The 26,277-nt window shown below is 39.2% G+C and overlaps 1 protein-coding gene across 3 annotated transcripts in view; it reads right to left on the minus strand.

Annotated features, from left to right (window-relative positions):
- The window catches only part of MICU1 (mitochondrial calcium uptake 1), a 165,499-nt gene that overhangs the window by 43,070 nt on the left and 96,152 nt on the right, over positions 1 to 26,277 (minus strand). For all 3 annotated transcript variants that reach the window (XM_075000294.1, XM_075000295.1, XM_075000296.1), the window contains 3 exons: positions 25,202 to 25,316; positions 10,841 to 10,923; positions 7,784 to 7,981 (listed from right to left, as the gene is read on the minus strand). In XM_075000294.1, the coding sequence (XP_074856395.1) occupies positions 7,784 to 7,981; positions 10,841 to 10,923; positions 25,202 to 25,316 (396 nt within the window). The remainder of the gene's footprint in view (positions 1 to 7,783; positions 7,982 to 10,840; positions 10,924 to 25,201; positions 25,317 to 26,277) is intronic.

Here is a 26,277-nt window from a genome sequence, read left to right on the forward strand (position 1 = left end):
ATTTTGGAGCATAAGCTTTTGTGGGCAAAGACACGCTTCATCAGATGCACGAGTGTGGAGCGGGGGGTGGTTTCAGAGGGGTATTTAAAGAGTGGGGTCCCAGTAAGAGGGAGGGCCAGAGCTGACAAGGTCTATTTGGCAAGGTGGAAATGGTCCAGTATCAACAGTACTTATCAAAAGAGGAAAAAACCAGTCAGATCAGACCGGGTAATGTGAGCCTTTGTCAGAGTCTAATGGGGAGATATTAGCACCCAGAGTAGAGAAACTGCCTTTGTAAGCTGCAAGCCACTCCCAGTCTCTGTTTAATCCATGGTTAATGGAGTCAAATTTGCAAATAAATTGCAGCTCAGAGATTTCTCTCTCCATTTGATTTTTGAAATTTTTTTGTTTCAGGACTGCCACCCTTAAATCTGCCACTCAGTGTCCAGGGAGATTAAAGTGTTCTCCCACAGGCTTCTGTACATTACCGTTCCTGATGTCTGATTTATGTCCATTTATTCTTTTACGGAGTCAAGATCACCTTCATATTTCTACAAGATATTCCTCTTTTTAAGTACCCCAGGATTGCATTACAGAAATGGGGTGAGGGAAATTCTACTCCATTCCCTCCACCTCAGAAGCAGACGGTAAAATTTATTTATTTTGAACCTTCTGCTTTACAATTTACCTCTTCAAATGCATGTGACAGTAAAGTCAGACAGCAAGCCAGACTTTGCAGAAGATTCTAAGACAGCCATGGGCAACCTAGACCAGGAAGTGGCCCACATGTGGCCCTCCATCTCAGTGGGCCACAAGACAGTGGTAAGCAAAACAGATCTCACAGATAGGCTAGTTTTGCTAATTGCACTTGCATACGTTGAATGTGTGGGGTGTGCCGATTGAACTGTAGCAGTGCTTCGATTGGCTGCAGAAGGAACGTGTGGCTCTTACAGTCAATGTGGTGTGCAAACAGCACAGACCTCACTTCACATGCCCTTGCTTTATGTGATTGTCATTTTATTAATACTGGAAAGGGAAAAAAACTATGTGGATGTTAACCAGTGTAATTTGGCAACCTTCTACATGGGCAGTGGCAAACAAAATGTCTTGTGGGCCCCACAGGGAACTCAAATGGGCCACATGCATCCCAGGGGCCACAGGTTGCCCACCATCAATCTAAGAGACCATTACTTTTTACTTAGCATGAGACGTGCATGTCTATATTAAATAATAAAACACATATAAAACAGAGCTTCTTGGGCTTGGAAAGAACCTTCTGGGGTATCCAGGGTCCTTCTACTACAACTAATAAATTCACCTCAGTCTCATGGAACCATTCCAGTTTGCATTCTTGGACAGTGGCTGGTCCTCCAGTTAAAACAGGACACCCAGTGCCCAGTGAAACCATTACCTGTTTCTTCCTCTTTCACAGTCCACTCGTTTTTATGAAGTCTGATATAAAAAGTTGATTAATCTTCAAAATCTGACCTAATTTCCTGTCTGTAAATTAAAAAGCATAGTTCCTCCCACACATCTGGTTGGTAGACAAAACTGTCAGCTATGTGGTAATAAATTAGGCAGGCCAAAGAAGAAAACAAAATTTAATTCCATTTTAAAATCTACTGTTGCACACAGGATGAGGTATTAGGGGCAAGGGAATCCAATAGGCACACATGGAAATTTTCTCTTTTTTCACATAGCTTCTCTTAACTGAATTAACTCTTGTAGGAAGACAAGAGGCAGAATCGATCAGAGACCTTTTGGTCCCTGTCTCCAACTTCCAGGGTTAATTGTTTTTGGCTTATCCCAGTCTGTGTGTGAAAAATCAAACACCGCTCTTTGAAATTATACAGACTAAATCAATTCAAAAAACAAGATGAGAAATATCTCTTTCAGAGCACCGGAGCTACTTAAATATGGACACCAAGAGCATGAATATCACTTTTTCTCCTCTTCTGCTGCTACTAGCTGGAAAACTTCCTCTTGGCAGGAAATTAGAAACCTCTGATGCTTATATGGGATGGGTATATTATATAGGAAGATATAGCCAAAAGAGAACCTACTGCAAAAGGCTATACAATGAAGTTACAGCTATTTGGGCATATCTACAGAATGAACGATGAATGAAAAATCAAGACAGTCGTATTTGGCAAAATGGACAGTTCAAACAGAAGAGGCAGATCCCATAGAGAATGGGTAGATGATATAGTAGGTTGGTGCACAGCTAGTCTACAGAAACTAAGCCATTCTGCAATGGACAGGGAAAGATGGAAGGATGCAGAGAAAGAGCCATCAGACACCCATGGGCACTGAGCCCATGGTTGTTGATGATGATTCTACACTAGCACTAAGTCAACCTTGTAAATTCCAATATGGTGTTACTCCTCAAGAAAAAGCAGAAGTAGACAAGTCAACCTTAGGACACCTTAAAATTGACCTAATGACATCTGTAGTGAAGACAGATACATCATAAAATTTACTTAACTCAAAATTTTCTTTATGCTCTAGTGTAGACATAGCCTTAAGTTATTTTTTGCTCCAGAAAAATCAACAAGTCCTGTGGCACCTTATAGACTAATAGATTTTTCAGAGCATAAGCTGCATCTGACGAAATGGGTCTTTACCCATGAAGCCTTTTGCTCCAAAAAATCTGTTAGTTGATAGGGTGCAACAAGACTTCTCATTGTTTTTGTAGATACAGATTAACATGGCTACCCCTCTGAGACTTTTCTTTGCTCCAGACTTGCTTTATCCTGCCAATATACTTTTTTTGTCTTTTTTAATAACACATTTTGAAATCAGAAGCATGTTATTGGAAATATTATTTAAATTGATAGTTTCTATTCAAAAGTATGAATTAATTCCCATCACTAGTGATGCATAATAAGAGGATCTGACTCTGATTTGAAGAAACACTGGCCCAACTCATATAAGAACTCGACTGCTGAAAACCAAACAGAGCTTTAGACCTCATCATTTGAAAAGAGAAACCAAGGCAACCTCCCAAAGGTCCTAAGCTCAACACAGCCAGTAGGGTTGACAGACAGCTAGTTTAATTTATCTTCATTGCAGTCCAATACAAAAGGGAAAGAAAAAGGAAGAACTAGAGCAATGCTGTTCTGAGACAGACTTGGAGGCCTATCAGGATGACAGTTGGCTTGAGTGCTATGCTGATCAATATCAGCTAATAGCAGTTAGTAAGTGAAATGCAGGGTGAACAAACAAAATTCTTTAAGACACCTAGGGGATTGTCACTAGGCAACAGGCTTTCCAAGTGGTCACTTTTCATACTGTGTAAGAATGCATAAGCACATTACTTTTCAGTGCTTTCCAATGACATAATAATGTCACAATAAGACACTGCAGATCACTAAAAATATGAGTGTTAATTTAAAAAAAATTCATTGAATATTTGGGAGGTATCATTATCAATCTCAGGATTTAAGTGTCCCTTACCAAAATGTAAGTAAATGTAAATGTAAAGACAGCCAGACTGTCCAGTTTGATTGGATCACTGAGCCCTTAATCCACAAAATTGGTTGGAAATAATCCATTGTAATGAATGATAGGGACTTTTGCCTGAGTAGCGCCTTTAGTTATGCTTCCCTTTCTTTCCATGCCCTTGCTGGCATACCCAGGCAATGGGGGAACTTGTTGGCATTATGGGTGTCCCTAAGGCATTCTACGCAGGAGGCGTGCCCATCAGATATGGGCATAGAGCCACTACATGAATTGCAGTTCTTCATCACTGTAGAGCCCGGCATTGTGAAGAGAAAAAAGCCACTGCTTCCGCAGTGTGGCAGCCACCGCCTTTTTGTTTGTTTGTTTGAGGGGGAAAAAAAGGAGGTAAAAAGATGTAACTATAAAAATCATGAGGTAAAGGACTTAGGATTTCTGATGTTTCTTTCAGGTAAGGAGAGGAGCTGCTCTGCGTCTGTCTTCAGCCAAGCATGGTAGAAAAGGAACTGAGGAGGGCTGTGCCAAATGTGCATTCCTCAGGGTGGCAGCAGCTCAAGATGGCCAGTGCACGCGGGCGGGGGAGGGGGGCCTGGGAGGGAAGTGGAGCACCTGCAAGGACTACTGAATGGAGAATGAGGCACTCTCTTCCTTTGAGCTCAGCCAAGAGAGAACAATCTATTGTATTTAACGTATTGCATGGTCAGTTTCTTCTGTTGATTACTAAAGTGAAAGAACACTTTCTGGAGAGATTAACAGCCTCCTACGTAGATTTTTTTTAAATTATCAACACTTTCACACGTTTCAGGAAAGGTTCATCTGAAACCCCTCCTGAATAGGATTGTAGCGGGTACAGTTGAAATTTTTTTGGTCATTCTCTATGGGAGACATGCTAAGACTACACTTAGGAAATGCAGGCATAGTGCCATCTTCTACTTTCTCCTTTAGTTACTTTTACAGACTGAATAATAGTTCCCATAATTTTGTCAAATCTCAGCAATTTGCTCCATCACAGACATGAAGAGTAAAACTAAACACAGACAGGAGTAAAACAGAAGCTTTTACCAGCATAATAAAGCTCTACTGCTATTTGAGTACTTCCATGATTTATCTTCCTCCCCTACTTATGTCTTACTATTTAATTGAAGTTTTTTAAATCAAAAAGTGGCATGCAATATAGTTTATGGTTCCCACTGCATAAATTAAAACATATGAACTGTGCAACTGTCTGATTGCCCTCCATATGTTGCTTTTTCGTACTAGATATGTAATGTGTTAACAGCAAGTTAATGAACATATTTCCTCACTTACATCACTCTGTGTGAAACAAGTATGGCTTTAAGAAATGTTTCTCCTTTGAATAAGCAAGCTGAGCCATCCCCGTTTACTACTGAGCAGTGGCACTCTATCCTGTTGGGATATGCAGCACTTTGCCCGTATACTACCATATGTATGATATTGTTCAGCTTGGCTGGGTCTACACATGCCCCTTCCTTTCAAAAGGGGCATGTTAATGAGCAGGTTCAAAATATGCTAATGAGGCACTGCAATGAATATGCAGCGCCTCATTAGCATAATGGCAGCTGCGGCTATTCGAAAGTGCAGCTTTTCGAATCGCGCGCCGGCTGTGGAGGCGGGACCTTCCGAAACGACCCCTCCCCAGTTTTCAAAAGCCCTTCTTCCTATCTGTCTCCACAGGCAGCGCGCAATTCAAAAAGCCGCCCTTTCGAATCGCTGCGGCCGCCATTATGCTAATGAGGTGCTGCATATTCATTTCAGCACCTCATTAGCATATTTTGAACCTGCTCATTAACATGCCCCTTTCAAAAGGAAGGGGCACGTGTAGACCCAGCCCTCATCTGAAAGAACATGAATTGCACATCATACTTTGTACTATTTCTGCTTCTTAGTTTTTCCTTATAAATGATCCTGAGGACAGGACCAGGCAATAGAGGGAGAGGTAGTTTGGTAAGATGCAACCAGTGTTATATGAATGTGTTTCTAAAAGATATATACTTACAAAAAGAAATTAAACATTATGAATATTTCAGAAGGTCTGAAAGGGACCTCAGTAGGTCTTCCAGTCAAGTCCCCCGCACTGAAGACAAGACTAAGTATTATCTAGGTGAGAGTTCCTTAAACTATGTTTCATGGAACACTGGTGGAGCCAATGGAGGAATGACACACTACACAAAGTAGTGGAGCTGGACCAAGTCATGTAAGGTTTTGAGAACAATGACACACTTGAACCTGAAGCACTGGGGCAGAGGTAGCTATTATTGGGGTTACAGTAAAAGACAAAAAATATTTCAGGGATGTTTTTTGATGGTAGTCTTGATAAAACTCAGGATACACAGTGCTGTTGCAGTCAGTGAACACAGAAGAAGCTTATTTTCTTTTCCCTTCATTACTGAGAAACTAGTTTCATTTTCCCCAAAATCTTAATGTTTATTTTCCTCATTTCCAACTTATAGACCACTGAGTTAATTCTAGTTTAAAAATGTCAGCATAAAAAATGGCACACTCGTAATTTAATCAGTCTACTTCCTATGTTTGTATTCAGCACCATATTTGCTGATTTTAAGGATTAAATATTTGTAATGATTAATTTAATGAGATATTTGACTTTTTACTCCAATCTTTAGCCTGGTGATAGCGCAAAGAGAGAGCAACTGGATTTTGTTCCTTTTTGTGCAAAGAGAATTGTTTGAATTCATTACCGGGTTAACTTGTTGTACCTGTTCCACCTTATGGAAAGTAACTGGGCTGCACAGGCTTCAGTGAGGGGATTATTTGGCCGGCAAAATAGTTATTCCTGCCTGAAAATGAAAGACACTCCAGTTTGTCACATGGAGCCCAAGTTGAATCTGCAGGACTGCTTGTCAGGGAAAAAAAGCGAGGGGGGTTATCTTTAAAGTGACTAGATTTTATTTGGATGTTGAGGAAAAAGTGAACAAGGAATTCCATAATGCTATTTTTATACTTCCTTTTCTGAGTACAGTCTCATTTTAAAAACAACAGATGCTTAAATTCATATGTCAGAACATGAGCGTGTGCAGACTGGGAGCCTCCTTGCATTCTTATATAATAAACCAGCAGAAATATTTACCTATGCTGTTCAGATCCTTAATTCAATTAAGATTTTTATTTGGAAAAGAAAAGGAAAATGTAAATACTTTATTTAAATTATTGTATTTTTAAAAATACTGTGTTATTTTTATGAAGGTAATTTTTATTTTGGATTTCTTAAAAAAGAATTGTTAAAATTTATCCTTTTAATTTTTATTACATTTTTTAAAAAGAGATTCATCAAGTATTTTTTTCTTCATCTCTATAAACTCTTATAATTCACTGTGATTTAACATAAAAGGACTATAGTCAATCTGGATTCCAATACTACTACTTCTAGTTCTCAAATCTTGAGCATTGATTTAGCTGTGCTAAAACAGAACACACTACCAAATTTCTCCATTTTCTCTCTTTTCTGTAAGGTTTATTGAGAAGCAATCCTATTCCCAGTGCAACCTATTTTTCTGGCTCCTCTTGGTCCAGTGCCTTTCAACATTCACTCAGTTATGTCCGCTTTAAGGGACTGCATTTGTTTTGGTAAATCTGTCTCTTTTCTGTTTGATTTTATGAGAAGCAATCCCACTCCAGGTACACCCTGTTTTCCTGGCACAGCCAAACCCTTACTTGATTTAAGTTATAATAAGAGGAATCTCTATACCAAATCTGTGGTCCTAGCTTTTACCATTTTGGAGGAATTCTTGATCAAATAAACAAACTCTAAAATATACAGCAGAACAGGACATTCAGTTCAATTAAGTGGTGGAAAATTCAAACAATGCAAAAATACATTTTCACACAATACAGGTGAGAAAGTTATTGACACAATGTGGCATCGAAACAAAGTTTAACAGGATTCAGAGAAGGACTGAACGTTTATATAAAACAAGTTTATATAACATTATGATAGGCTTTTCTTAAAAATCCAAGAGTTCTGGAAATGAAATGAGTCCTCATGCTTCAGGGAACAAATCACCCTCTAACTATGGGGATTAGACAAATTATTGGGGCAGGTTATCCCACAACTTCCTACTGCAGGATCACTTGTACCTTTTCCTGAAGTATGTGGTATTCTTGATATTCAATCACTAATCTGATTCAGTATAATTCCTATGACTCAGCAACTGCCATAATACACTATCATCAGCCCTCCCTCCCTGCCCACACCTCCTCTGATTCACAGGAAGACAACTCTGAGTTGATTTCAGTGTACCACTGTAGTGTACTCCAGGACTGATCGCAATGAATCCGCTCTGCACCCCACAAGTCAACAAATTCTCACCTCAAGCTTCAGAACATCATGCTGGAGTTTCCGCTGGAACTCTAAGAAATTTGAGATTGTCAGCTTTCCTTTCAGATCAGATCCAAAAAAGTATGTGGTCAGGGCAGAGTTGAAGCCAGTCTTTAGGGTATTTCCTGTAGTAGAACGGTCTCTGTGACGCATGCCCATGCTGGTTTGGGAACGAATAATGCTCTGGACCTAAGACGGAAAAAATCAGTTAAGCACATTAGACATGTGGTTGTTACTTCATATTTTAACCAGTTTGGTAGCCTACCTGACCCTGTCCTGCGGTGAGCAGTGCTACCAGCAAAAGCACTAAGGAAGCAGTCATTTATAGACAATAGGGAGCTGAACCCACCAAAGAACCTGGCTGGTTGCCTAGGAGAACCCAACATTCAAGAGAGTTGCATGTTCCTAAGATAGGAATCTGAAGCTTTGGCAAGTACTAAGATTTGTGACCTGTACAGAAAATATTAATAGGACTTAACAGAAAAGGAAACCAACATGGTGTTCTTGCTCCCAGCCCAAATCCCCTTCCACACCTGGACAAAGACTGTGAGATGGAGGAGTGTCAATCTGTGTGTAATGCATGACACTTGATCTGACTTACACAGAGAGGGTTGCCAAATGCATGTGTCATACAAAATATATAAACCCTGACACACCTACTTCCTAGCTCTTTCACCAGCCTGCCCTCTGACAGCCTTCTGCAGCTGGTCGCACCCTGTGAGTCAGGGAATAATCTCAACAGGAAGAGGATTCACGGCTTCTTTGCAATGCCAAGAAGAAAACCGGGAAGAGGGGTTACAGGGAGCCCCCCCCCCCATTCATATTAAAACAATTTAGCAGGTTTGACCATTTACTGCCTCTGAAACTCCCTTTTTAGAACACATTGTCAAAGGAGTGCAGCTGCTATGATATTCAGGGGATGCCTGCAACCTCTGTTTGCCCAAGCCACATGAGTCTAGTGACATGAACCTTATCCTCAATAGGAAAGGGATACTCGGAAAGGGAAAATGCAGAGCTGTTCACCTTCATGTCCTTGGAAGAGCTCTGGAGGTTACATACTGGCTGCACTACTGGAAATCCCCTTCCTGCAAGGAGGAGGAAGGCAGTACAGCAGCTGCAAAAGGTCTTAAATATCAAAAGTACGTAAGACCCTTGTTAAAAGTGGATGTTGCATGCTACAATTCTCCTATGGAAGTGGTGAGCTAGTACTGTCCAGCAGGGAATATTCTATAAAATAATGTTACATTCTTGTTAGAGGACCCGTCTTGGGGAGGGAAGCAGAGATACAGGCTTAGATGCACCCTAAAAATGAAAAGCAGACAGATTTCTCTCTGAAACGTCAAGTACCCCCAAATGATTTGCAGTGCTCCTCACAGCCTAATTCCTCCAAATTAGAGACCTTTTGGTGTTCTTACAAGAAAAGTCACTTTAAACAATCAGGAAAAACAACTGTATAATAAGGAATGAAATCACAATGAGGATTCACATTTTTATACTAAAATATAAACGGAAGCATTTTGACTTTACACAAATCATTGAACAGACTCTAGCAAAGTTATCTCAAAATAACTCTGCAGCATAGATGTAACCTTAGAGTGCAAATAACTCTAAGATCCTGGATTTGGTGCCTTGTGGTGTCTAAGGCTTTGTCTGCACTGGCGATTGAGTGACAAAGCATTTATCAAAAACAACAAGAAGTCCTGTGGCACCTTATAGACTAACAGATATTTTGGAGCATAAACTTTGTCAGCGGGTCTTTGTCCACGAAAGTTTATGCTCCAAAATATCTGTTAGTCTATAAGGTGCCATAGGTCTTCTTGTTGTTTTTGAAGATACAGACTAACTCAGCTACCTCTGTAAAGCTTTTATCATTTAGAACAAGCAGTCCTGTAGTACCTTGGAGATTAACAATATTATTAGGCCATGAACTTTTGTGGGTGAAACCCACTTCTTTAGATGGAAAACAAGAAAAAGCTTTTGTTGGTAATGGGCACTTGAACCCCCACCCGCACTCACAACCAGAAAAGCTTTGCCATGGCAAGTACATATTTCACAGCTGTCTTAAATACAGTAGTGTCTCGTGATTTCAAACTTAATGTTCATGAATTCAATTATTCACGAGCGGCTGCTTCCCCCAGGGCCCCAGGAAGGAATGCCAGCAGCTGCCACTTCCCCCGGGGCTCTAGGCAGGAGCGCTGGCAGCCACCGCTTCCTCTGGGGTAACCCCACTGTATTTGCATAAAATTAACATTTGCAAGGGTCTAAACACGGAACCCTCACAAATGTTGAGATCCTACTGTACTTGATAGAAAAAATGACGATTTCCAGTTGTCACAACGAAGGACTATTCATTGCATGAAGTAATTTATAGCATAATAGATTAATGTGTTTTTGGAATCAAATGTACTAAAAAGTTGCAAGGTAATCTTAGGAAATGAAATTGAAAGATTACTAACAACTGTCCCTTTGTTTTATACAACTTTGCTCTGGACGTTAACTATTAGTACGTATAAGATTACTCTTGCTGATTTGTTTGCTGTTCTTAATATGCCTATGCCTAGGATAAGGATCAAAGAAACTGTACATTCAGTGGAGCAGAGAAATTTTTTTATATATGGAGATACACATCTCATAGAACTGGAAGGGGCCTCAGGAGTTTATCGAGTCCAGTCCAGTTTTTCATTATTATGATAAAACAATGGCTTCAGTATAAAATGTATGAACAAGTCTGGTTGCGACAGTTATGCTAGCATGGCAATTGATTTCTTCTGTTTGTGCTAGTAGGGCTGTCCATGAGATCTTCTCAAGAATCAAGTCTTAGAACAATGAAGGTGGCTTTGCAGATTATTGTACATGTAAGCTTCCTGGCTTCATTAAAGGTTCTCTACTGCAAACTGGAAAGAAAAAGGTGTGTGGTGCATGGAAAGGTTCATACATGCTTGATGTGCCAACACCTGCTACTAGCAAACCATAATGATGATGTATAATAAGCTTACATTAAGACTTCGGTTGTATATCTTTAAGAAGTCAACCTCTTGGGAAATTTACCTGTTCAAACTCCTCCATGTCCACTTCACCATCACCATTCAAATCAAACATCTTGAAGGCAATTTCAAAATTCCTCTGGGGAGCTACACAAGAAGAAACATTTGAAATTAAAAATATTGATCAGCAAACAATATTCACTTAAGAAGCAGCAGAAATAAGATTGGAAAGAAGATGTGCTGACAGCTGATCAGAGCGCATTATTGTACCCAAAAGCAGCACTGTTTAATTCTTTTAACATAAATCTATCAGATATGTATGTAATTTTCTGCTTCGCCCCAGGAACAGCTTTGTATTTCGTTCTTTCATTCACTCACTCACTCGCTCTCCTTGGCCACATCTACACTACAGTGATCAAGATCTCCTCCATGACTTGACTAATAATTCTGACTTCCACTCTGGAAGAGATGGATTAATGCAATACTCTTGTTTCCATTTACAAGCAAGTGCCAAGCAATTTATAAGTAGTGCCAAGCAAACTCCAGTGGAATAATCTACATTTAGGAACACATTTCAAATGGTCTATTAAAGTACAGTCTGGGTTTTTTTTCAAATGTGTTTTAAGACAATTCACTTTCCCACTGTCGTGCCAATCTGCCTGCAACACTCATTGCCTGATTAAGTTACCTCCCCCGTACATTTTCTTCGGCAAAAGTCAACTTGACCTTGTTCCTTCAGGCAACACTTTCTAAAAAGTATTAGAATTATTGTAGAACCAGCATGTTGGGTAATTTCCAAGCATATATGAAGAGACAGTTCCAGCTCCAAAGAGTTTATCATCCTATAGAATAAGTAACCTATCTTCAATGGCCCTGCTACTATGCATTTTAGTATTTGTAAAAGTATCAAGTACTGACAATTCTGGGGATAGAGACCTTCAAATGTCAAATGCAGCAACTTCAGATCAGTGAATAATGTGCATACTTCACCTTCCGGAGCTAATTAAATCCTGGAAGCTGCACCAAATCTCAGCAAGAGAATTTTGTACTCTTTGGATTATGCTGTTTTCTTTGTTGTAAATATTCCTTAGTCAATATAATTAAATGTTTGCTCATTAGGTTTGTTGATTAATCAGTTAACTTGTGATTAAGTTAAAAATAATCATACTTAACAGAATATCAATTGAAATGTACTAATTATTTTTGAATGTTTTCCTGCATTTTCAAATATATTTATCTCAAATACAACACCAAATACAAAGTCTGCAGTGCTCATTTTATATTTTTATTCCAAATATTTGCACCTAAAATGGAAAATAATATTTTTCATTTCACCTCATACAAGTACTGCAGTATGATCTTTTTATTGTGAAAATGCAAGTTACAAATGCGATTTAACTTCACATCCTTCAGACAGAAAAGTTAATGCATGTTTTATCATTATTGGATTGTGTATGTTACCTTCAGCTAATTATACTACAGCCTGAATTCAAGGCCAGAATTGTTCCACAATGTCTTTTCCCTTAGTATAATGAAAGCCTCCGTGCTCTACTGCTGACAAATTCAGTAGGCCAAATGAAAAGAATATGTTAAGGCAACTTTATGAATAATATTTAAGCAGATGTACACCACCATTAAACTTGACTTCAAGGATACCCTGTCATTAGGTTATTCAATGTACACAACGTATATAATTCTGCAGTTTTAAATTTCTGTATTCACAGTTACTCTATTAAATGTGCCAATTATTTTTGCTCCTAATTAGGTATGTCAAAACACCAGGTACATAATACTTTCAGAGACTGAAGAAGTGTTCCCCCTAACCATGATAGAACCAAAAGGACTTCATTTCTGCTGTGAAATGCTCCACTGGCTGGGCTTCTCTGCAGTCTCAAGCCCTGGGTTATACGGCAGATATTATCAACTCTGTCTTCCAGAGTTCACATAACTTTTGATTTATATGGAGTGGATTTATGGTTCAGGCAAGAAGCTATTTCACAACCTTATAAGACTGGGATTCTATGTTAAAAATCTTTTCTTACTTTCTCAAAGAGCAAAAACATTAACTATCCTCCCAACCCCTCTGCAAAGTGCAATTACTGCATTCAGCTTTATTCTCTTACATAGTAAATATTGTGTGAAATCCTCTGAGCAATTTTTCTGTCTTTTTCAGTCACTAAATGTAATTCTGTGTTTAACAGACTGATTACAGTGCTGGAGGGAGATGGAGAACTGAAACCCAGTTAGAGCGTGATAATAAGAGCAATCAGTTTTTCACTCCGTGTCATCTCTAGGATACGGCAGCATACTTTTTAGCTAAGAACATTGGCTTTCTACCATTGTTAAAATTCTAGGACTGTTTCCACAAAATAACAACACTATTTTCTCTCTCTGTCTCTGTCTCTCTCTCCCTCTTAAACACACGCACGGTAAACACAGAACAAAGAACTCAGCATTATTTAGAAAAGTTTTTTCTCCTTTCCTTACATACATGAGAGAGATTTTAAGAAAACATTTCATAAAAACAAAAACAGTAGTCTATCACTTGTAAAATTAAAAACACATGGCTGTACCCCCCTGGTTCAGCATCCTCAGGACCTAACTGATTCCAAAACAAGGACTTTGCCGAATCAGGGGAGGTGAATGCCAGCTCCTCTGCTTTCTCCAGCTGTGGGTTTCCACTCGGGTGACAGCAAAGGGACCAGCATTAACGGAGCGAAGGCAAGGGGAGGAGAGGAGGATTTGCTCGGGGAAGAGGCAGAGTGACTGTGGAGACCTGCAGCCAGGGACCAGGAGTGCAGACCCACAGTAACCCCGTGAGCCCCAAGGCCACTGGGCTGTGCTCCTGGGCTCCATCACCGTCTGTAGGGCTGTGCTCCAACCCCCAGACATGGGGATCCACAGCCACATGGCTTCTTCCCTCAAGTGTCCCCAGCTCCCTCCCTGAGCTTGAATGCTGCTATTTGTGGCACTCTGGAAGCTCTGGGAGAGAGGGGGAGAAGTTGCTGAGCCTGGGGTCTGGCTTTTCCCCGTGAGTGCTCTAGCCCAGTAGCACCCACAGGGATGCCAAACCACAGATGTTGCTGAATGAGGAAAACTTCAGTTATAGAGGTCCAATCTCTATTAGGTCACCTAGCTTTTACCCCTTCCAGTGTAGGATTGTTCTCTACAATACATATTTTACCCCTCTGGCCAGCACAGCTTGAAAGGCTCCCAGTCATATGATTTGATAAGAATTTTTTCCAGATATAAAGCCAACATTTGTACTTTGTATTACTCAGTTCTCTTCCTCCTAGATAAAAAATATCCTTTGGATGCTTGCAACCAGTTAGGTCTGCCCAGCTTGATTGTTGCTTAGCCATCTTAAACATTCTTAAATCTTTACTTATCAGACAGTGTCTTTAACTTCATAATAATCTGACATTCTTTGAAATTTCTCAGCTACCAAGGCAGTAAAGATGAAAAGGTAGTTCTCAAACATGAAAATGTGTACATGTATCTCACTGATCACAAATAAATTGATCATCATATGGGTTCTCTATCAGCAGGTGGGACTGAATGTAAATGAAGGATTAAGATTTTCAAACAAAAAAACCCCCAAACAAACGAGAGTGCTTTTGCTTCATGAAACACTCAAACACGCTTTGGCTATGTCTACACTATGATCTAAATTCAATTTTCTGAAAATCAATTTTATAATGCCAGATTTTATAAATTCAGATTTGAGTATCCTCATCTCCCTATGAAGTCCCCACAAAATTGACTGAATCACTGAACATCGACTGTTGCAGCAGTGCATTGTGGGAACCTATCCCACAGTTCCCTCAGCCCAGTAGTATTCTGCTTTTTCGCTGACGCAGTATAGGGAAAAAATGCCCCACTGGTGGTTATGATTATGTGATGTCATCTTCCCACATTGCATTGCCCTCATTCCCCTCTCGTGGAAGGCAAATGGCCATTTTTTCAGAAGGAAAGAAGGAAAAGTAGGGAATCCCAGGCAAAGGAAAACCAAATAGGCTGGCTTCAGAAAAAACAAGTAGTTCTGTGGCACCTTATAGACTAACAGATATTTTGGAGCATAAGCTTTCATGGGCGAAAGACCCACTTTGCCAGATGCATGAGTGGGGGGTTTCAGAGGAGGGTTTAAGAGGGAGTCTCAGTCAAGGGGAGGGCCAGAGTTGACAAGGTCTATTCAGTCACAGAAGATGTGGCCCATTATCAGCAGTTAATGTGGAGCTGTGAACATCAAGAGAGAAATCAAGTCAATTCATTCAGGGAGGATGTGGCCCATTTGATCAGTAGCTAATGTGGAGGTGTGAACATCAAGAGCGGAGAAACTGTGTTTGTAGTGGGCCAACCACTCCCAGTCTCGTTCAATCCTTGGTTGATGGTGCCAAATTTGCAAATGAATTGCAGATCTGAACCACTTATATTGGTTGCTCAGCTGCTTTTCCCCCATAGAAAGAACACCTTTTGGTACAACTGTCATATTGCTCTGAGATCACCCAGGTGATCGTGCAATCTCAACTGGCCCTCCAGCCACTTTTGCCCCACCTTGAAACAAAAAACATCATCCCTGAAAATATTACAGGAACAGATTACTGTCTGAGGAAAGTGCAAACCATAACAACTAAAGCCAGCTCCCTCAGGCAGGGACAAAGCCTGCACTGAAAGATTTGTGGCTTCCCACCTCACTACATAGATGTGTCCAACATGGGGCATGGAACTTGAGAAATGTCCACATACCAGAACAATTTTAAGTACGACTTTTACATTATTAGCCAAGTAGCATGCCAGGCAGGGGACTGTCATGCTGCCCTGGGATCACCCAGGTGGCTGTGTCATGTCTACTGGCACTCCAGCCACTCCCCTCACCCTTGAAACAAGAAACATCCTCCCAGAAAATATTACAGGAACAGGATTACAGATTGTGATATCTGGCCCCTCACATCGTCTGCCAAGGTGTTGAGGGGAAGGCGGGGGAGTAGGCTGAAGGGCCAGTTGACACAGTCCCCTCAGCGGGCTGCTCTGGCAGAGGGACACCTACAAGGGGTGTCATGGGAGTGCTTGATACCACAAGCTGTGATCTGTGGTGATGGCCAGCCCCTGAAATCTTTGCCATGGGAGAAGACTTCCCCATGGCGACAGCAAGGCCCAGAAAATCTTCGCCATGCGGGAAGACTTCGATCAGGAGACAGCCAGCACCCAAAAATATTTCCCATCTTTGGAGCCCTCACCACGCACAAGCCAGGATACCTGCGCTAACTCATTAGACACGTGTTTCCCAATCCGATGCATTGCCATTTATCACTTGTCATTGCCTGCAATTCTTGAGGCACCTTTGTTCCATGTAAAAGAGTGAACACCAAAAGAGTTGTAATTAATTTTGCATCAGAAGAGGAGCAAAGTTAGTCTGTATCTTCAAAAACAACAAGTCCTGTGGCACCTTACAGACTAACAGATATTTTGGAGCATAAACTTTCATGGGGAAAGACCTGCTTTGTCAGCTGCATAATGAAGGTCTTTCCCCCACAAAAGCTTATGCTCCAAAATATCTGTTAAACTAACTTCTTGTTTTTGAATTAATTTCATGAATTTCTTGAGGTAAACAGCTTATAAAAATCCATATTGATATTTACTACATTCCCTTTTCTACTAATTTGGAAATTACTATAAAGAGCAGACACATTTTTCAACAGAAAACAGAAATAAATCCCCACATAAAAACTCAATGGAAAAACTACCTAATACCTCCAAACACAAGATAACTGTACCAGTCAATCTGATCACAGACCAGCTGTAAAAGCTTTATAAAAGTAACAACCAATACCCAGTCCACCATTATAAAGTCATAAAGGGATGTTCAGCCAATTATATGGATCGATTAAGTACATACCATGTCATAATCAACAGAAAGTACATAATTCAGTGAAATTTTCCATAGCATAATTGTTCTTTACTGCAATTTACTAATATCTGAAGCACATGTAACAAAAAGGCAAGTATTAGTTCTCGATGGTTTTTCATATTTTAGCATTTTTGAAGCTGTCTTATTTGATCTATTCTTCTCCCCTCCTCCAATTAAAATTCCCGTTGCTACATATTGAACTCATCTCTCCCTGTTGATTAATCTCTCATTTGTCAATTAATCAAAGTTTTAATGCTCATTAAAATGAAGGTCCAAACAGCATCCACTTCAGTCAAGCATACCCTGGGCAGGTTCTGGATAAGGAAAGCTTTCATCATCCAATCAGCAAAAGTGCACCTTTGACTTAAAATAGCTGCTGCTGTTCTGGTCCAATCCCTTTATTGAGCAGATTCAACCAATTTCCTGTACTCAAAAATATGAGCAAGGGAGAGTTATTTTAACTTAGCGCATTTGTACTAAAGTTTCCAGAGATAAAGAGATGAGCTATAGAATATGAGCCAGATTGCTCTAATCTGTTCCAAATGCCTATAAATAATTAGGGATTTATAACTGTTCACATTTGCTCAATGTAAAGGACCAACAATTATACAAGAAGTGGAATAAATTAAAATAATACAGTAGTCAAAAGTTAAAAAAGTAACGACTACTCTCCATTACCAAACATCACTACACTAAAAGCTGAACCAGAAATGAAAGAAAAACCTCAGAAAAGAGGGGAATTTTATTTTATTTATTTTTAAATTCTTTGGCCCTTTTATTTCAACTAAGTAACTGTTAGAGGCTATATTTAAGCAACCCATCCGCTTGACACTTATCCTGTGTTTTGTCCATCTTTTCCATATTAGTGAAGCAAGCATTATTTGCTTACGCTCACAAACATGTCTTAAATGCACTGGAATGTGGAATTCTTGTCAATTCCAATATGCTTGAAACAAATAAACACTACACAGGAAAAGTGTTACCTGCCTAGACACATGCCTGTAATCTAACAAATGCCTTGATGCCAAAAAGCTGACTGTGCAGTTCAAATAATGTCCAACGTGTATGAAAAATATGATCCTCAAGTAGTTTTTCTTTTCGTGATGTTTCCAGTTTATGTAACTTTTCCAGTTATGAGGGAAAAAGCTTACCTACTGCTTCTTTGAAAGCCCTGAAGAACCTCATTTTTCGGTTTGAATTTCAGCTTGGTGTACAAGCAGCTCAAGGCTCCATTATCATTTTGCAGTTCAATAACACGACAAGTAAATCTAGTAAGTATCAGAGTGTAGATGTCAGCTAAGAACTGACGCATTCAGATTTGGAAACTGGATCAACTCACATGTATGTAAATATTATTTAAGAAAGTTGTTGGCTTTGTAAATATACATTTAATGTTTAGACTCTATGAAATCTTTGTAACTTGGTACACGCATCAATTTTATTTGTAATGTCTGTATCCCACGCTCTAAGGCACGGGTCTGCAAACAAATTAGTGAGAAGAGCCATTTTTTCAAATTCAGTTACAAAAGAAATACTTCAAGGGCTGCAAAGAACATGAATACGAGACAGTCCTTAATAAATAACATCAAACTGTACTTTTATCACCCCTATTTTAAGAACAGTGCACACACAATGCTTTGTACCAGTTAGAAAGTTAAGTCACACCCATCTCCAGGCTTTACCAGCCTCAGCCCCCAAATTGACCCCTCATACCCAAGTTTTATCCTCCATTCCACAAACTCACCCCTCTTCTCCAGATTTAACCCGTCTCAGCCCCAAACCTACCCCTCATCTCCAGGTTTAACCTCTCTCAGCCCCAAACCCACCCCGCCACCCACAGGATATACCTGCCTGAGAGGAGGAACTCCACACACTGCTCCTCCATGGCTGCTGCCTCTTCCTCACTGCTTCCCCCTGCCACCTCCTTCTCAGCACAGCTCCAGCAGGACAGGCTTGGCTGCCCCTCGCTCCAGCTCTGTTTCCCCTGTGTACAGTGCATCTACACACACCCTACTTTGAAGTAGGGCACTATTCCATTCCCAGGAATGGAGTAAGGACTTCAAAGTTGGGCTTCCTTACTTCAAAGTTAACTTCAAAGTAAGGGAAAATGTGTGTAGACTCTCTGCTTTGAAGTTAGCTCCCTGTGTGGATGCACACATGGTGACTGGGAGATCACTTGCTCCCTTGGATCCCCCTCACATGTCACTCCTGATTCCTAATGTACAAGTGCCAGTGTTTATTTCAGACAAGGACACAAAGCAAGAATTGGGGAAATGTTTTGCAGCAGCCCCCTATAAAAAATTCTTGCAAAATTTAAAAATAGGATTTTATAAAATCTTATGGTGATATCCCTTTCATAGGCTTTTAAAACAATCCTTTAGAACAGTTATTATTAAGGATAGGATTTTGTCACAGAGTTCACAGATTCTGTGACATTCTGGGAACTTTTTTAAAGCAAAACTGAACTCAGCTAGTTTTCCTTCATCAGGTTCCTTTACTGCTAGTGCCAGTGGCCCAGATCTTCTTAGGACAGGGGCACCAGAATCTGACTTCAGAATTTATGGATCACATCTGTCATCAGAGGGTCCAAAAATGCATTTCTTCAACTAGGGAAATGCAAAGTGCCTGAGGAGAATGGCTTGAGGAAGAAAAGCAATCTGTAGGTCACAATCTAAGGAAAAAGGACAGAACTTGCCAACCTACATATAGTATATTTAACAAACCAACTCAATGCTAATACTAACATTCTTTGTAAAAGAAGCAGCCGGCCCTCTTCAAGATTTTATCTAATGTATACACAGCCATATAGTTTCATAGAGAAAACATTAATATGTTAGCTGAAATTCAGTGTTGGGCTTGCTAAGACCTAAATTGCAATTTCTTATTTTCTGTCTCTTTATAATTTTTAAAAAAATCATCCTTTCCATTATCAAGAAAACAAACTGTCTCAAGATATATGCACGTATTTATGAGGGCGGCACACTTTAAATCTAGTATATCACTAGAGATAATTACATTGGAAGGGTCAAAGTGACATTATTTGTACATTTCACAAAAAGCCTGAAATAAAATCACAATCCCAATATACAGAGTTTGGATGTATTTTTAAAAAATGAAATACCGTAAAAATATGTAATATAAATTTAGATTTCTATCAAATCCAAGTTACCAAGAGAGACTTACTGAGGCACACTGTCTGTGGGAGGCTGCAAACACTCACCCTTCAGCAAGCTGAGCTGGAAGGGGAAGACTGTAGTCATAGAGTACGCAAGGGGAAAAATGCTTGTACAAATGAATTCCATCTCCCATATTTCACAACTCTTCCGCCGAGACCTTTTCACCCATGATCTGGCTGAACACCCTAAGACAGACAATACAAATTTCGAAGTGGCCTCAAAAGAGATATAAAAATCCAAGTTGTTCTGTGAGCTGACCTAAATAAACAAACAAACAAACAGGGAGAAAGCTGCTGTTTCTGGAATGGAGAGGAAGGAACTTAGATAGGTAGGAAGAAGATGAAAAGAGAATATGTTTGTGGTCCCTAGGTGCCAAGTTCAGAGGGGGGATCCTCCATCTCCTCAAATAGAGTAGAAGAAAAACTGTGACAGGGACTCTCTTTGGCCCAATGCCCAGTCCCTCTTCCGATTTGCTGATCTCCAGAATAGTTAGTCTGGGAGAAAGGATCTTCTGGGCTCTGTATCTTGGCATCAGTTAGCAGATAATTGACTGAAATCTTCTTAGGCTGGTATGATGGAATCGCTGGCCATGAGTGAGGATGTCCTGACCCAGCGTTATGAAATAGGATCACTATTGCAGTACGTGTGCACACACATGCACCTATACACAGTAAATAATTTGTAGTTTCATGGTTTAAAAGCAAGTATGGAAATTAGCAGTGCAAGGGTGAAAATAAGCATGGTCATTCCCTAGTATCCCACCACCTTGTGTTAAGTAATATAGTACAAGAGGCAGGACATTCATGACTAATTATTGTATGGTTTGATTAGAAACTTTACCTACTTCACAAGTGTATTAATCTCTTACAGAGAGCTAGCATTACTATCATTATGAAATGGGATAAATAATGTAAAATTAGTAGTGTTTACATAGGTTAGATGTAGTTAAAAATGAGATTTCTAAAGCCATTTCTTATTATTTTACTTTGCTGTCATGTACCTGTGATTCATTTGTATGTAACGATTCTGTGAAAACAAGGTTCTCAGTTGCAAAAAGCAAGTGTCCAGCACATAGCCAAGAAAACAGTTAATTATGATAGCATGACTATAAGTAAAGCCACCATCCAGTGCTATTACTCAAAATTTATGGATGAAACACATACGGTATGAGAGACTCCTTTAATTCCCTGCTCCAATATGACCCATTCACTTGCCAAACATAATGTGGAGTATGACGAGGGTGGGTTTTTAAATAATTTCTAACTTCTATTTAACCCATTAAGGAAAAATTCAAAAAAGTTTCAGTGAAAAAGGATTCTCTGATTCAGGTTTCCATTCTGCTTGCAAATTAGCAAGCCAGAGAAATAGTGTGATTTTACTTGCAATTAATTATATATTTTGACTGTAATGACAATTAATGCCAAACTCACCGCCTCAAATCTGAAAATGGACAACCTGACAATTTCTAGGATTAAAGCACAACCCTTATCTTTCAGCAACATTACATCAGTTACAGGCTAACTTTTAAGGACTATGGGGTAGGGGAGGGAAACAAAACTCCTACTTTAAATGCTTACCCAACTGCTCAGAACAAATGTTGGAAATAATGCTGTCCATATTACAACTCTAAAAGCTTGGGATCCTCAGGGGTACTTGTTAATGGATGACATTCTACCAACTTCACAGTTCTGGACTATTATTGCCTCTGACCCACAGTCACTCACAGTTTCCTTATTTGCTGTGATACAGCAAGAAACTTGTCTGTCCCTAGCATGTTAGAATCAGCATTGTTCCTCCATCCATAACAGCAATACTGCTCTTTGTGAAACAGAGGACGAATACACCACAGTGGCCACTGCGCTACAAATATGAGCACTTATTCCAATGGGACATATGGATCATATGATACACAAATGACGTGTATTTTTTATTATATGAATATCAACATATTTAGTTCAGTAGAAAAACACAGTCTCAGCCCCAAAGAGTTTACAGAAGCAGGTGACATAGGTCAGATACATGGCACACCTTAGAAGATACTTCCAAGATAGGTAAACTGAAGATCAAACTTTCAAAAGCTGCATCTGCATCATCATCATCAACTATGGGCTCAGTGCCCGTTGGTGTCTGATACCTCTCTTACTATTTCCTTTCATTCAAAAGCTGCAATATTTTGTTAAAAAGAAATATTGTGTACACTATAGACCATCTTTTCATGAGCAATAAACTCAGAAATAATTGCTTAAAGAAACACTTTATTTAAAGTGCCGAATCCTGTTTCATTGGCCTTAAGCCCAGCATACACTAGCACAGGGGTCAGCAACCCCCAGCACGAGGCAGGAATTCAGCCCCCCATACCGCATGCAGCCAGGAGCTTGCTCAAAGCCATGCTGCCTGTGGATTAACAAAAGGGCAGGTAATGCTACCAACCACCACCTAAAGAGTAAAACTCTGCATCTTTATTTATTTATTAATGAAGCTGTTGTAAGTAGGACAATTTGTGACTTTAAAAAGTATCACCAGCACTCAGACCATTCAAAGACGTCGAAAGGTCAAAATTCTAGCACTCCACCTTGGAAAGGTTACTGACCCCTGCACTATCATGCGGTGTCAACTTGCCTTATTTTACTTCGCTCTCAAATGATAATTAGTTTTCTGTTGATTGATGGTAAGTTGCCTTTGACAGTTTTCCCCTTCCAACTTTTCCAAAATATGTCAAAAAGCAAACTTCTCTCAGTTGTGAACTTTTAGCTTCCCCACTTTCACCTGACATTTTAAAGAAGTGAAATTACAAAACATCTAATTCTACTTGTTCCTGTACTTCTGCACTGAAATTCAAGTTTTGCTGAAACGATTCAAATACTTCTGCTTTCGGAAGCAACAAAAACGGCACAGTGTCCTCAGAGTTATTTTTCTGTAATTGCCTTTGACCAGAGACCGAATTTCTGATGCATTTAAATGTTACTTTATTACCTTTTAAAAATATATTTTCACAGAAGCACAGAGCAAACTGAGAAAAGACAGTGCTAAAGTGAGAAATTACTTGTAAATAAAATATGGTGACAGACTTCATTTTCTATGCAGTATGCAAACAACTCTCTCTGGAGGCAACACGTAAATTAATTGCAATGCAACCAAAGTCAACTCACATGCACTGCTTCAATACAGAAAGAATACCTGACTCCATTTACTATGGCTTATTAGCCATGCTCTTCTCAACTAAAATTCAGAGACTGTGAATGACACCCACTAAGAAAGGAATGAAGGTCAAAATAAAAAGTCACAGTGAGGAGGATTTAAATGGTTAGGATGGGGACTGAATGATGTTTGGCTGCCAAAAGGGTCAAGCTACCTGGCTGAAGTTAATAGCATGAGGCACTTTAATTTTTTTTCCACTTAAAATGGTTTTAGAAGATTCTCTCTAATAGACAGGGCTGAGTTGACCCAAGTGATCAGAACCTGGCTGATCAAACTCTAATAACAATTTTATGTATAGCAGCGATGGGTTTCCCTTCCAGTCCCCGCTATTCAGACTGGATTTCATGTTTTTTTTTTTTTTTGCTGCTGCTTATATTAGTAAAAATCCATTGCAGAAAGCAGCAACGGAGAGGTTTTGGTAGTTAGTAGTCTTTTTACCTTATTACTGATAACTTCAGTTTACCTTATGTTGTGAATTTTTTTAACTTAAATGATGCTGTGGCTTACTGTAAATGAGATTTTTATTAGGTTGTGAGAATTTAAAATTGTATTCCATATTTTTGTTCTATTTTCTTTGCTGGATTAGACAGCATGCCAAGAACTAGTTAGGTTATTGAGATACAATGCAAATTACAAAGAAACAAAAAGAATAAAGCAAGTGACACAACACTGAGTTTTCTCACTTGTCAGAGGCTCCTTATATGTTTGAGAGAGTGTTTTTATTGTTTTTTTAAAGAAACAGAGTACTAAAATCTTGTGGGCTTGCAGTAGTTGCTGATGCCTGGGATTTTTTGTAGATGAATTCACTGTAGGCCAAACAGCGTAACTCATAGCTTGTGTCACTATAAGCCTCCTTATATATGTATTTGCAAAGCTTGCATTTTCCTCAATACAAATTAGCTATTCTGCTGCCTGTTACAAAATAACCCTTAGAACATTTTGGTTGTGTCTACACTGATCCCCAGTGCTGACAGTTTGACGTAAATAAGCAGGCTCCAAAATGCAAAATGGAGGCTCATTTGCATATCTGTGCAGCTAATATACATATTCATGAGACTAATTTGCAGATTCACCGCAACAACCAAGCCATATAGAAATGGCTGCGCCGGCAAAAACCCCTTTTGACAGCAGCCCCTTATGCCTAATTTTTTCCAGGCACAAGGGGTTGCTGACAAAGGGGCTTTTTGCCAGCAGAACCACATCTACATTGCTCAAGTTATGTGGCAAATATGCAAATTATCTTCATGAATATGCGCATAAGGCACATGAATATGCAAGTGTGTGCACCATTTTGCATTTTCGAGCCTGCGTATTTGCACCAATCTGTCAGCTCTAGGGCTAAGTGTATACACAGCCTTTGTGAATATACCTAAAAGACAAAAAGTTATAGATAAAACTCTGTGAATATATCTAGAAGACCAAAAGTAAGAGTGAGAGGAAATTGTTTCCTTTTCCTCAAAACATTCACTACAACTTATCAGTTTGGCAACAAAATAGATCTTGAATCTCCCATGTAACTTCTACTCTGTACAGATAATGTTTAATTTACTAATTTAATAGCCATCATTTTCACTTACCAATGTTTCAGAATGTAACATGCAAAAGTTACACTCTTTTTCCCCCAAAAGGCGCTACATATTACACACATTTGTGGAGTCTCCTTTTTCCCCCCTTGATGCTAATATTAATTGACTAAATGGAACAAAATTGTTTTCTAAAGTGTGTTTTAAATAAAGTCTGAACTAAACAACTGTCTTATTCAGTCTGTTCTGGTATGGCTATGATCTGAAGAAGTGGGTCTGTCCCATGAAAGCTCATCACCTAATAAATTATTTTGTTAGTCTTTAAAGTGCTACTGGACTGCTTTTTTTTTTTTTGATAGTATATAGACTAGCACAGCCATCTCTCTGTTACTATACAAGAGTTATGTTTATCTAGACTAAAAATCTATCACAAAGAAGGAATTTTGCTACACTTTTTATTTTGAACTGTGAGCCAAAAACCAATAAATATTCAACAGAATCCCTTTAGGAAAAACTATCCAATGTACATGCCATAACAGAAACATTGCATCACTGTTAAGCATTTAAAAATAAAAAAGGAATTAAGTGATAACAGACTACAGAAAACAGATTATACTTACTGGAAAGAACTGTAGTGAGGAAGATGTAATCAGAAAAAGAAATGAGTCCACACTCTCCAAGCGTATAAAATATACTGTCTTCATCAGCAAACTTCTCTCGTTCTTGGGACAACTTCTGTTTTTTTAACCAATCCAATCCACAAACCCCAAAGAAAGAAAACAAAAGAATCAACTAAGGATTTTAACAAAAATATCTGTATCATTGCCAACAAGAAGCTTTTTTTTAATTCTTCTTTATGAACACATCCTTCCTATTACCCTTTAAATTCAATGGACCTTTTCCAGACTTCAAATCTATCAGAAGCAGTATGTGGAAGACCTAGGTGTTTCATGTGTAGTCTAGTAGAGAGAAACAACATATGATGGATGTGCTTTTGGTTTAGTGCTGTCTAAGTTCTCTAGGAAATAAGTGTGCTTTATAATGTAGGCTCTTTACAGCAGAATTAAAAATAGCCCTACCGAGTTTTCCCCAAAAGTACTGTAAATCTTTTATGGTTGTCCTAGCTTAACAGTGGTTTAGACAAGCAGTTTGACTTTAATATCTGAAGTGCTCATAGTTTTCCAAAAAACTTAGTTATCTGATAAAAGTTGCATGCCTTCATGAAGGAATTTTTTACTTTAGTAGTTGTATTTACCAAGCAAAGGCATGGGTGATAGCAACCCTCTAAGATAACTACAAACTTTTTTTTTTTAATTAGAAAAGCACACTGCATACAGTTTGACACATAATCTCACTTCTAAACTGAAAGCCATTGGGTGCCTGATACCACTGAAGCTTTAAAGGCTGAAAAAGATCCACAGAACAATTAGAGGCTGAACACAATCTCATAGCGGTGAACCATTTAGAAAATATGCACTCACACATATGTACAGAGGTTAAAAAAATTAATGCAAAACATTCAAGTGCACTTGAGGTTAATCCATATCTAATCATGCAAGCACATAAGCAGAAACAATGCAAGCTTAATTTAGCAACAATATTATGAAACAAAAATAACAAACACCACCACACGAAGGTCCAGCTAAAACAACTGTCCCAATCTGTTACCTCTGTCTAGCGAAGATCCCATCATATA

This window comes from Carettochelys insculpta, chromosome 7 (genome assembly GCF_033958435.1).
Source record: "Carettochelys insculpta isolate YL-2023 chromosome 7, ASM3395843v1, whole genome shotgun sequence".
In the NCBI taxonomy this organism is placed as follows: domain Eukaryota; kingdom Metazoa; phylum Chordata; order Testudines; family Carettochelyidae; genus Carettochelys; species Carettochelys insculpta.